General features: G+C 41.5%; 1 protein-coding gene across 2 annotated transcripts in view; it reads left to right on the top strand.

The window, feature by feature from the left end:
- The window catches only part of phf14 (PHD finger protein 14), an 84,219-nt gene extending 75,890 nt beyond the window's left edge, over positions 1-8,329 (top strand). For both annotated transcript variants that reach the window (XM_068710755.1, XM_068710754.1), the window contains exon 18: positions 7,359-8,329. In XM_068710755.1, the coding sequence (XP_068566856.1) occupies positions 7,359-7,439 (81 nt within the window). In that variant the 3' untranslated portion in view covers positions 7,440-8,329. The remainder of the gene's footprint in view (positions 1-7,358) is intronic.
- Positions 8,330-14,059: the final 5,730 nt, after the last annotated feature.

Genomic DNA, 14,059 nt, shown 5'->3' with positions numbered 1-14,059 from the left:
GTTTGAACGCCGGACTGCTCTTCATCGCCCCTACGGCTGAGTCTGAGCGGTCCGCCTCTCCCCGCATCACATGACAGAGACGACGCTCTGCTCCTGCCCTTTAAAACGCCACCCCCGACTCGAATGAAAAATGTGGCATTTCATTATCATATATGTATATGTTATTGCCAGAGGGCCTGCCAGTCTATGGAAAGCGAGCGGTGAAACCCTCCCCCCCCCCCCCCTCCCCTTCTCCTCTCCCTTGTTTCCCCAGAGGGAATGGATGGAGATATCCCACAATGCCAGAGCCCATCAGCTCCTGCAGGTCCGTCGGAGGGGGAGGGGGGGGGGGCTTCTGCCTCTTCACTTCGCACAAAGCAAATGTCTGGAGCAGGGGCCGCTGATGCAAAACGTAGTTCCGTACCTCAAACTCTGTAGTCCACCGTTCCCTCTGTCCCATTTCTCTGGATCAGTGGAGGAGCAGTGCTTTAAAGCGGGCTGCAAATCTTCAAACCGCAGATAATATTAGGTATGCAATGATAGATGTAGCTACGTTATTGTCTAAAAACAGGATCTTTGATGTGTCAGTGATGTAATGGATATGATGCAGTTTGACACTTCACAAGGAGGGATTGTAAACCAACATCTTATTGTTCATCATCTTAGTATTAACCGTATTATCAATCCAGCAATTACAGAGTATTTTTAGTTTGTCAAAGCTGCTCCAACCAATGTGTAGATCCATCAAGTGAAAGGAAAATGTAAATGTAAAGAGGAGATGCTTCATAAATGCACATTGATTGAACAACATATTTCACCATAAGAATTAGACATTTATACATATTTTCTATATATTTTCATAGATTTATAAACTTGCCATGGAAAATTAATTTTAACAATTTTAGCATAAGGCTGCGACATAACATGTGAAAAGCTAAGGTGTCTGGAACTGTTGGGCAATTTTTATAAAGCAATATTTTTATCTTGATAAAGAATCAATGTGAAAGGGGCACTCATCCTTACAAACCCAGCTTATCTCTGCACTTCCTTTCCGCAACTCTGAGCATCTTTTCAGCTCATTGTTTTGTTTTTTAAGCATGCAGTATTTTGTGTCCATCGGCAGCAGACCACAGCAAAAAAAATCCCACTGTACATTACCTTCACAACAGCTGGTGAACATAGTGGAGCATTTAACAGCTAAAGAGACGGCTATATACCATAGTCAGAAGTGTTCTGTTTAGGACTATGCTAATAATAGCATAGACAGAGGTGTGCTGTATAGGGCTATGCTAATATAGCATAGACAGAGGTGTGCTGTATAGGGCTATGCTAATAATACCATAGTCAAAAGTGTGCCATATAGGGCTATGCTAATAATAGCATAGTCAGAGGTGTGCTGTATAAGGCTATGCTAATAATAGCATAGTCAGAGGTGTGCTGTATAGGGCTATGCTAATAGTAGCATAGTCAGAGGTGTGCTGTATAGGGCTATGCTAATAGTAGCATAGTCAGAGGTGTGCTGTATAGGGCTATACTAATAATAGCATAGTCAGAGGTGTGCTGTATAAGGCTATGCTAATAGTAGCATAGTCAGAGGTGTGCTGTATAAGGCTATGCTAATAATACCATAGTCAGAGGTGTGCTGTATAGGGCTATGCTAATAATACCATAGTCAGAGGTGTGCTGTATAGGGCTATGCTAATAATACCATAGTCAGAGGTGTGCTGTATAAGGCTATGCTAATAATACCATAGTCAGAGGTGTGCTGTATAGGGCTATGCTAATAGTAGCATAGTCAGAGGTGTGCTGTATAAGGCTATGCTAATAATACCATAGTCAGAGGTGTGCTGTATAGGGCTATGCTAATAGTAGCATAGTCAGAGGTGTGCTGTATAGGGCTATACTAATAATAGCATAGTCAGAGGTGTGCTGTATAAGGCTATGCTAATAGTAGCATAGTCAGAGGTGTGCTGTATAAGGCTATGCTAATAATAGCATAGTCAGAGGTGTGCTGTATAAGGCTATGCTAATAGTAGCATAGACAGAGGTGTGCTGTATAGGGCTATGCTAATAATACCATAGTCAGAGGTGTGCTGTATAGGGCTATGCTAATAATAGCATAGTCAGAGGTGTGCTGTATAGGGCTATGCTAATAATACCATAGTCAGAGGTGTGCTGTATAAGGCTATGCTAATAATGGCAATGACAGAAGTGTGCTATACTAATATAGTGCACACTGGTAATGTACGTAGATGTCTTTGGGTTAATAGCTAGCTAACACAGCGATGCAATTCTACTGTTGGCCAATCTTTCTGAATTGCCATGTGATGGAATTGTGGGCTGATTATAATTTTTGTTGGCAGGGTCCAAAGCTTAAAGTTGTACAGTATGTCATACAAACCGGATACGGGTTGCAACAATAGTAGCAGCAACAGTAGAATAAGAACTACGTAAACAACATGGATATACAGCATTGAGTGAATAAAGTTACATTGTAATGTTAGAGATGCACCAATAAACACAGACCCCTGTCCGAATAAACAATATGACTGTTTTTGTGAGATTTTATTTATCACCAGCAGGACTCCAAATGAATACTAAAGTTGCTGTGTGTTTGTTGGATGTGTAAATAGGGATTTGTTTGCTGACCAAATTTCCCACATTTATCAGGCGATACGTGACAATGCGTTGTGTTTACAGCTTTTTCTGATGCCCCAAAGTGGCCACGAAGTCGGGGAATGCAGCTTTAAATAATGCTCCCGCTCTCAAAGAGGTTTAGCTCATCTTTTAATTGCATCACAGATATTTCAGTCTCAGATTAATAACGCTATGACACATGTAATGACACAGTATGTGCTCCCCAAACAACTCTTAAGATACTCCCCAGGTAACGTGTGCATTTCAAATATGAAGCTCGTCCTCTCCATCTCTCTGACACTTTAAATTGCACGCTGCACAAGCAATTTCTGTAGACTCACTCCATAAGCCTGACTAAAAGGGCAGATGAATGAGGAGTGGGCCCTAACGGAAGGCAATCTTAAGCTGTAGTATCACTCCCAGCACAGCGTTTCACTCAGATTCAAAGAAACACGAAAAACTGATGAAGATTTGGGGCTGCGTCTCTCCCTGCTTCCGCCCTCCCCCTCAGACTGGGGGTGGGGGGGAGAGAGGCAGACAGACAGCAGGATAATACCAGCAACAGTGCAGCTGTGGAGCGCCAACACCCTCAGGCAGACACAGGTGTGACGGGTGGCTGAGGGGTTGCAGTGGGAAGGATAAAGAGCACAGAAATCCTGAGAAGGCTCTGAGTGTCCAGGGGGACCAGTGTCACCCCACTCCCCAGGGACACACACTAAATCAGTGCGGTAGGCATGGGGAGGCACATCTCTGGCTTTATGAGATAGTTAGCATGCGCTGGCCCCTCCTCCCCTCTCTTGTTTCCCATTTAAGAGCTGACTGGCCCCCCCCGATAACGGATGGCGCCACAGGTAATTGGAAAATTGGCAGGCATGTCAGGGATATTTGGTGGATGGCACGGGTGTATACGACGGCGGGGTTCATGAGGTGTCACCCCACAGCTAGATTTATATCAGCCCCATGGACTGGCACCAGAAAGTATCCGGAGTTCAGGAAAAAGTAGCACATTTTTCTTCAGGTTGAGACTGCATATCAAGACGGCTCCAGAGGCACGGACAAGGTTCCTGTTAGTAAAGAGATAATATATGAGCTGTCCTTTGCATTAACCCTAAACTAAATTTACTGTTTCTACACATGCCTTAACAACCGCTGCAAGTAGCTCCACACATCCTACACTCTAATTTATTCGCAGCTCATTTTCATCTTCTGTGACAATTTAAATTCCAATCTGCATCATCAAACGGTGGTTTACATGATAGAACTAAAGACTCGCCAGGAATTGTCATTTCACCGGTCAAGAATATCCAGTGAATTCCATCCACAGTGCAGGAAAGGGGAAGATGTAAGGGCTGTGAAACACAGTGGAAAGAATATTTTTAACGTTTTAACAATTTATGTTCAAGTGCTTGTTGATTAGGGTTGGGCAATATGTTAAAAAATGTCCAACTGGCCACCATCAGCCCAACTAAGTGATATATTTATTCAATGTTTGTGCAGTAAAGCTAATAATAAATATTGTTAAATTATAACATCATGTGTTCAAACGTAATCTTGTAAAATGTCGGGGGGTTAACAGTAGGAAATGTTTTCACAGCAATATAAAATAGATATTAACGAGGGGATTGTTACCTGTTCAACTTCCTAAATAGAAATATTCCGATTAATCATCGAGAAAACCGTGAAATACCTTCTGACAATAACCGTAATATAAAAGTTTTCATATAATGACGTTTTGGGATTGAGGGTAAGGCAATAACCAGTTGTCAATCTACATTGTCCACATCCATAATATCAACAGACGTCAGATAAGAGCGAATGACGGGAATAGTCGTCCTTTTTGTTCATATACTTCACTATACATAGCACTACTATACAGTGCAGGTGTCGACAAACAAAAGCATGGTTCTAACTCAAACACGCTGTTCTTTCTTTGACAGTAGTTGAGAATGATGAAGGGCAAAACATGGTCTTTGCCGCTAAAGCGCGGAGACTCCATTGCTGACACGTGTTGTGAAAAGGAAATGAACTGGGACATGAGGAAGTGTACAATTTCAGGCTTGGTTTACATTCTTCTGGGGTTCTACAGCTTTTGGAGCGAATGTTAGCATGCTAAAAAGAAGAGGGCTAACATGGTAAACACTAAACCTGCTAAAACATCAGCACGTTAGCTTCGTCATGCTGAGCGTGTTAGCATGCTGATGTTAGCATTTATCTCAAAGAACCACTGTGGATAAGTACAGCCTCACAGAGCCATGGAGCTATTGTTATAAAGTTGCAAAGATCATTTTCTAGATTTAATTACAACCCAAACAATCTTTAGACCAAATGCTTGAGAAAGTCTTTGCCCAAGAGTCTAATGATGTTAAATGAGTCTGCCAGTGAAATTCCCCCTCACAATTTATTGTTAAAAGATGAATTCTGCTTTTTAATTAGCGAGCACACAGTCGGGACACGCTGCAGTATTAAAAGCTGCTTCCCTGGTGATTGGCCTTGAGGGACAACCATCGCATACGGCATGGTTCCTTTTTTTTATAAAGTACTTTTGAATTACCAACATTTACTGTAGGCCTGGACCAGATTGTGTCAGGATGAGTCTATCGGGAAAAGTTTACAATATTTAAGAAATATGTAAGTTTATGTGAGCACACAAAGAATCCAAACGGGTGTGATGGTGATTGACAGAAAATTAGAACCTAACAGCTAGCTGGAGGAACGTGGATTCATGAGGCATTGTGGGCTGCAGGTCCTAACCCGGTGATCACACATTCTGGAGTGTAGATGTGTTTATTAACCTCTGGAGGGGGGATAATTGTATCTGTCAGAGTCGTTTAATCACCGCTGCAGCTCTCACCACTGTCACTTTCACTTTGTCTGTTTTACTAAATCAGCTGGCTCCTTGCTTGGCCCACTACGACTCCTGGTCTCCTCGTGTCACTTTCCTTTTTGTTGGCTGTAAAACTCACGTGTACATTTGGGAACTGTTTCATCATTTGTAAAATATATGTATATATATATATATATATATATATACATATATATATATACACAATATGTAAAACATCTATCAGGGCAGAACAAATAAGGATAACCCTCAATTGTGAAACAGAAGCTAGATAGAAGATGGTAAGGACAGGTCTTTATAGCCATAATAACTTTTATTGAAAATGAACTACTTAACATTTATACAACTTGTTCCATTCCATTTAAGCTGTGCACTCTGAGCTAATGCTGAAGTTTCTTACAATGCTTTTATTATTTGTATTTTACCAAAACTTAAAGCTAAGGTTGGTAATATTTCCCCACATCATCACCGGGGCGCTGGCTCGCGACGACACTTACAGTATTCCTTGCGTGCTTAAAAAGATTAACCAACAGGTTGATTTTGTGAGTGCAGCTGAAAGTGGGAAACTGATAAACCCTAGTCTGCTTTATGCAAGTCAGATGTGCTACATACCCATCCACTCTCCTACCTGACCTTCTTTTTTTCCTTCTTCACCTTTTTAAACTACATAAAAAGTATTTTAGAACATCTATGTTATGCTAGCTAAATAAGGTATAATGAATGTCTACACATGCTGCTTTAGCTTTTTAATGATTGTAACAGTGAATACAGATCTACCTGGTTTTACAGGAACAGTGTTGTGCCTTCATTTCATGGCCTTCTGTCTGGATCTCCAGGTGATGTGCTGGTTCACTTTACACTGTGATCTGTAGCTTTAGCTTCTATCTTGATGAATCATTTTAACACCTGGATATATCCTTCAAACACATACAGTAGACCTTCTATCTGCTTCTCTCTCAAATAGATTTTTAATTTTTTGGGGAGTGTTTCCTGTTCTGATGTGAGGGTCCTGGGACAGAGGATGTCATATGTGTACAGATTGTAAAGCCCTCTGAGGAGAATTTGTGATTTTTGATTTTGGGCTATACAAAATAAATTGAATTGAATTGACAGCTTGATGGGGTAGCAGAGGGGAGCGGGACTTAGCAAAGGGTCAATAGGTTCTTTGCAGATGACGTCACACAATGGCAAGTTCAATACTGCAGCCATGAGGCCTATCTATGGTTTGCTCTGTTTACGGCTCTTCCAACCGATCAGATCTGGGAAAATACAAGGGCTGCTTTCAAGTCCCGAAAATAGTTGTACACAAAGATGAGAAGTTTAAAAAAGTCACAGAGAAGCAGCGACAGACATAGATCAAAAACCTCCATCTAAAGAGGAGGAGCGGAGTCATTTTGCCAACTATAACTAAAACTTACTAAAAACACAGACCATAGTGGTGATATCACCGGAAACACATTATCGCTCTGTGGTTTAGTAGTTTAGCTAACTAGCTAGCTAGCTAAAACTGCGAAACACTAGCTGCAGAACAAACGACCAACGGTTGACAATATCACAGATGTGGCTGGCTGTTTCCAACAATAACACCATGGTCTGTGTTTTTTGTCTGTGTTTTTGTCATTGTTTTTATGGAGGTTAGCGTTGCACTGGTTCCTTCGACAAAAGCTTTTGGGATAAACCAACTACACCGCATGACTTCACGTCATCACCACTAAGCTAAAGGCGGACTAGTGATCAGCATGATCACATTTAGTCATCTCTCATTTAGCCACTTGTTTGCAATCACCTTTTTTAGGACACGAAAAAGTTTTAAAATTCAACAGATGGGTATTTACTAATGTATATTATGTTCAAAGGTGCCATCTGTCTCGTGACGGTTTGTCGTGTCCTGTGCTTCTAGGAGGAAGAGGAGGAGGAGGAGCAGCTGGAGGAAGATGACACTGTTAAAGAGGAAACAGCGGAGCAGGAGATTCCGACCTGAACCCGAGCGAGCGGACGCGAACACACCACTGCTCTGTGGTTTCACCTCCAGTCTTAGCATTTTCGTTCAGACTATAGCACACGTAACTTTCTACTAGCCTCCCAAAGTTTCTAGACAGCCAGCAGTTAGCTTCCACTCCACATAGTTTAGCAAGCAGAGGTGTATTTTAGAAAACACTATTTAAAATTGTGAAATCTTTAGATTCAAGGAAAGAGTTTGTACTTTTTATGAACGAGGCTGGACAGACGGACAGACATCTCTCAGATCTCAGACATCTTCATGAAGCAGCACATGAAAGTATCCAGCCACAGGGGCACACACACACACACACACACACACACACACACACACACACACACACACACACACACACACACACACACACACACACACACACCACTGCGCTGCTCCTACGGCAGAGACGTGTGTCCGGCCGTCGACACCCAGCCAGCTGACGTGTTTTTGACACTTTCCACGCAATCTATTTTCATACACTAATGATGATCAGACAGTGTGTCCACATAGAGTATCCTCAGTGTCCTGTTTACAAGATGAAGCGAGCAGAGTGGGGTCCACAAAGCACATCTTGTCCCCTGCCGAGCACGCTGACGTCAGCAGTGAAGCGTCCTTTCACCGTCTTCGCACGCATTTCACTCGACATTTGACTGGAGGATTTTATTTTTATATTTCTTGCATATCTTCTTTCTTCCCCCCCATTTAAAATATCGACTTATTTTCTCACTCATTTACAGTTATGTGAAGTATTGAGTCTGGTTTTTGTGTAAAAAGAAAAACGTTTTTTAATCTTTGATCGATAGTATCTTTAAGTGCTACATACCAATCTATTTTGTCATTGGATTTGTAATAAAAATCGTCCATGTTTGATTGTTGATTGTATTTCCATCCTTTGTAAAGTCCTAGGTTCTTTCCTTCTACTTTTTCTCTGACCTGCTAGTAGTCTGTGGTCCAGACTGGGCCTGGGAATCATCGCACACATCACACACAGAAAATGAACTGAAGCCACAGATGCATCGAGCGTTCACAGCCTAATCATTTTCAAATCAACTACCACCTGTAATTTGATACTAGATGTGGCAGATTTAACCCCAAATGAGGAGTGAAGTGTTGATTACATTTAGTGTTCATTAGCTAACCAATCATTAGATTTGACCAGAGACTACTGTCAGGCCAAAGCACTGTCAGACACTCAAAGTGAATCTGGAATTATCCCTTAAAGTGCCAATAAATCTGAACTGCGAAAGTTTGTTGCTTCTCTATCACTGATACGCAATGCACATGAAATGTTTGAAATCTATCGATCAAGGTAGAATTGTTATATAAAGGCAGAAAGTTTCATTTATATTTATTTTAAGTCAGAATAACGTCAAAAGACTCTGATCACTTTGATGCGTGCCAGTGATTGTAGTCCAGAGCACATGTGTCTGTGAACAGCCTGTTCATTGGGGACTGTTGCGCATCACGCCTCGCTGTTCTGTATAAAAGGTACAGAAACGGAACAGGAGGGCGGGGGGTGCATTGTTACTCCACCGCTAAACCAGGCCAGCAGTGGAGGAAGTCCCAGAGGCGAAATGATGTTCGGCAGGTTCACGCTAGGCGGCAACCTTCTGTTCAGAAAAGTGAAGCCACTCCTCTAGTTGTGTAGAAGTCTAGTCTAAAATGACTCTACTTCTCTCTAGTGTCCACCAGGGGGCGACTCCTCTGGTTGTATAGAAGTCTAGTCTAAAATGACTCTACTTCTCTCTTGATTTATTCCCTCAGTAAACATTGTAAACATGAGTTTATGGTCTCAATCTCTAGTTTACAGTCTTCTTCAATACAGCATGATGTTCATTTAGTACATTATGATCCATTTAGAGTCAAACAGACCATAAAGCAGGGGATGCTTTAGGGGCGGGGCTACCTTGAGATTGACAGGTTGCTACTGGGGGTTGTTCCTGTTTCCCTCTTAGAACTTTAACCATTTCACATTGAGTTTCCAATCCATGAAAGTTAATTGAAACCTTTTGTGTCTCCTAAAAATGTCTTATTCAGTGTTTAGTTTGTACTTCACTCCACTTCTTGTAAAGGGTCTATGGACTGCATTCACACACTAGACCAGGGGTATTCAATTCAAATTCAGCGAGTAACATCACAGTAATGTCTAACTTGCGCTATGATTTATTCCCATATGTATTGAAGTAGCCAACAGTTGTATCAACATCTGTATGTAATCAACAACTGACTGTCATTTTAAATATAGAAAGTTCAATTAAATAATATCTCAACAATATTTATTGTCAGTTTTCAAATTGAACTGGATGAATTATAAATAATACATAATCTAATAAGAAATGAATGATCTCTCATTTCAAGTAAAATAAGGATTAAAAAAATACAGAAAGCTTTTTAAAAAAATCTTAAAATGAAGTACTTAATTTAAAAGAAATAACTGAACTGAATTACCCTGCAGCTTTAAATTCTTCTCATCTTCTAATAAGAGACAATTGTGTGCAGAGAATGTATCTGTGGTTATTGAAACCACTTCTATTGTGTTCTGTTAACATCATTTTTGGACAGTTAAAAATATTGTGTTAGGATTCTGATCATATTGGGCTCTTAGGTTTATTTTTTTCTGCCTTTATTTCAGATGTGAGAGGGTACGTTTGCTCTAAAGAGTTGTGCTTTGTCTCGTAGTGGCGCTTCACATTACCACTTTTAATAATCGCCACGGTCTCTGAACATATGAGACACACTGGTTTTAAACTGCATGTGGGAAGAATTCACCTATAAGACATATAACATATAACCATTCTTGGTTAAAGGCTCTGGTCTCGTTGACATTTCTCTTTTTGGAGAACGTCATGTGACATAACTTCTGACTCACGTTCTCTCTGACGGTCTCTCTCCCCGTCTCTGTGCCTCGTGTGTGTTTATCTCACTGGAGTCGAGGGCGATTGGCTGAGTATCATTACGTGAGATGATTTACAACGCATGTAATTGGTCAATTTTTACAACGGCGTCTGGGATCCGTCTATTAGTGACAAGACGCTGTTGTTGCTTCTGTAATGCCGGCATGCTACCGTGCTGTTTTGTTCAGTGTCAAAAAGCAAAGCCGACGTAATGGCAGATTGTATTCACTTTTGTGGTATTATTGTAGTATTGTCGAATCTTGTGAGTTTTCACCCCCCCCCCCCCCCCCCCCCACACCTTAGAAATATGTATAGCCCCAATTACATTCTGTGCATTTATTCTATTCATTAAATAGAACTGCATTCACTTTGGATAGTTCCATCAGCTCAGCTCACAGTGTGACACCGAAGGCAGAAAAAGGATTTTTGCTAAACTGATAGATTTTCTGTCAGCGTCAATCAACCCATAAAATGAAGGCGGGCACAATGAATAGTATGTCCCATGTGGTTCTGAGGGTCATAACGTGGAGCTAACGGTCTTTGTTTTATTATCCTCTTTTTTAGAGGGGCATTGCAGTGAGCCTGTAGCACTATCGACAAGATGATCAACCTGGGACGGACTAAAATATCACAGGAGTCCTCTGTTATATTGAGACATGGTATTAAATTCAATACAGATGGATTCACTTCTTTAAATTTAGCTACAGCAGATAGACATCTAGTGTAGAAACGTTTGCCTAATGGCGTACACTCCGTTAGTAGGAATTCAAGAGTTATTAGATAATGGTCTGATAAAAGAGGGTTCTGTGGAAAGACTATTAAATCTATTATTTTAATGCCATAAGTCAGAACCAGGTCGAGGGTCTGGTTAAAACAGTGAGTGGGTTTCTGTACACTCTGACAGAAGCCACTCGAATCTGAGATAAACGCAGTAATAAGGCTATCATTATCAACATCCACATGAATATTAAAGTCACCTACAATAATTACTTTATCTGTTTTAAGGACTAAACTGGATAAAGACTGATATAATTGCCTTTAGTAATTTTTTTTCCAAAGACTAAGAACCAGGCTTTCAAATGAGTTATAGTTTAGTTTAGCTTCAGGCTTTGATTAATAGGCTTGAGTCAAAGATGGCTGCTACTCCACCTCCTCAGGCCGGTGCCTCGAGGAATGTGAGTATTATATTGACTGGGGAGTGGATTCATTTAGGATAACAGGGAGGAAGTATAGTATTGAAACATGGTGCAAAGGAAGAACAAACTTGAAGACTGTGCTATGTGAACAGCTCTTCTAATAAATGGTATAAAGTCAGACAGTGCTGCATAATGTCTCATGACGTTATTCAGTCTCATAGTGTTTTCACGGAGCGGAAGAGTTTCCCCTTTTTTATGCTGAGGAATTAAACGCTTCCAACCTTCCATTCACACAGATCACACAGTGGTGCTGTAAAGGTCCATGCTGAGCAGCGAGGGAGGAATCTGTGTGTGTGAGGGGGAGTCCTGCATATCTTTGCACCCTCACACTGTCCTCCCCTCCAGTGTGTTTCTCAGATCTTCATATTCCATCAGCAGTCAGACGCGGGACGTCAACGCTCTCGCATTCTGACATTAAGGCATCGAGGGGTGTAATTCCAATTTGTTTCAAAGGAACTATTAATTTGCCCATTTCAAGGCCAGGCAGGAGGGAAGCCCTGTAAGTCTGCCCAACCGTGAAAGACATTATCGGGAGGTCTCCGATTTTTGGTGAAGAGACGTGTAGAATTGATGACGGGAGGCGTCGGTGCCTGCAGACGTTTGAGCCGGGCTCCCCGCGGTCGGGCTCCCAGCATGCCATCTGAGAGCGATGTCATTAGGCGTATGATAACAGCGATGGGCACATTAATGACAGAGTGGCCCGCTCTGCCACCCGGTGCCCCGCCAATCTTCCATTTACACCCGCAGCATACTAAACAGCTCCTGATGATGAGAATAATACGCAGAGGCGGGAGCGGTGCTTAGCAGCCAGCTCGTGCAGCAACAGAGGGAGACGCTGCTCTCTTTGTTGTGCCTTGGCATCCATGTTACACTCTCACCATCGCGTGACACACAATGTGTCGTGATGCTGATGATGCCAGTGTAGTGCAACGCACATCTGACCGTCACAATCGCAGCAGTTGTACAGATTCTGTGGTATTCTACTTACTGGAATTCTCACTTGGGTGGTGTGTAATATAATATGGTCCTCATGCTTCAACAACACTGCAAACTAAACGGCCTTGCTTTAGCTTGCAGTGGGAGTATAGTTTGTTTACATTGTACACCAGCCCGTCCACTCAGAGAGTCTAAGGCCATTTCTAATGTTTCCTCCTCAAACACATTTTCATTCCTTTAAATCTACTGCTGGTAACTTAATACTAACTAACTAATACAAATAAATTGTGTTGTGATACTTCCTCCAACTGTCACTAATATCCTAACAGTAACACATGACACAGATACACTGGTTCCTCTGCCTCCTTTTAATGTTCCCAACGGTATTTGCAAGATCCCGCCGCGTGGAAGTAAAACAACCAATCAGAGGCGAGGAGTCTCTAACCGTCAATCAGCTTGTGAATTCTGATCAAACTATGTTTTCAGTGTACTGTTGAGCTGTAAAACTCCCAAATGTATGAAGCCCTTTGATTCTATTGACCACATAGCCCTTTAATAAACATCACTAGCAATGCTGGTCGTGTAAGGGAAGCCTTTTATGGAAATTGATATACATAAAAAAAACAAGCTCAGAAACCAGCAGTGAGGGGTTTGAGGCTGATCTGGACCCCCGTCTACTCAGGAGCCAATCAGGAGGTCTATTTTTAGAGGTTGTGAGCGAAGCACAGTTCGGGCAGCAGATGGTATTTGAGAGGGAGTGGGGTGCAATTTACAGTAAACAGATTTTTTATCCTTGGCAGGTCATGGCAAGAGCTACAGCGGTACGGCGATCTAATAAGAGTACTCAAACAAACTCGGGCAGGACATGACTTAAGTGAGACAGAGTAACCTCAGCGTGACTCTGACACAAGCCCTGAAGCCACCGACTTGTTTGCTCTGGCAAATTGTGTATCTTTAGATGCACAAGGTGGATTGAAAAACTCTACAGCGTGTTGTGTTTTCAAAGAGCAGATACAAGGAATACAATCTTCAAACAGACAGGAAATATAATTACCAGACATGTATTTGTTCGGAATAGAAAATAATCCACGTCTTTACGAGTTTAAAAAAAGCCTTTACCTGGAGGGATGTGAGGCATTAAATGTACCCATGACACAAAAGGGCTTTTAGATGATATAATAACGTACCATCTGAAGGCTACAACAAAGTACCATAATGCTGTGCTGGCATTGAGTGCACTGTAATTAATGGCCAAGGTATAAACAGTTATTTTCAAAGGGTGGCTTTAATGCAACATCATGAGACTGTAGAGAGTCACTGTACTTCAATAAAAACAATGAAAAGATCCTGGTTGAAACACAGTGTTGATAAAGTCATATCATTATAGCATCAGCTGTGTTAGCAGCAAGTCCAAGTCTCAAGTCAAACCAAAAGTAGATCAAACAAGTCAAGTCTAAAGTAGATCAAAACAAGTCTCAAGTCAAGTCTAAAGTAGATCAAAACAAGTCTCAAAACAAGTCTAAAGTAGATCAAAACAAGTCTCAAAACAAGTCTCAAGTCAAGTCTAAAGTAGATCAAA

The sequence above is a fragment of the Cebidichthys violaceus genome, unplaced genomic scaffold (genome assembly GCF_023349555.1).
Source record: "Cebidichthys violaceus isolate CVI_PGR_0920_01 unplaced genomic scaffold, fCebVio1.0.p SCAF_16, whole genome shotgun sequence".
Classification (NCBI taxonomy): Eukaryota; Metazoa; Chordata; class Actinopteri; order Perciformes; family Stichaeidae; genus Cebidichthys; species Cebidichthys violaceus.
Note: the sequence above shows the minus strand (reverse complement) of the source record. Positions and strands in the feature narration are given on the sequence as shown.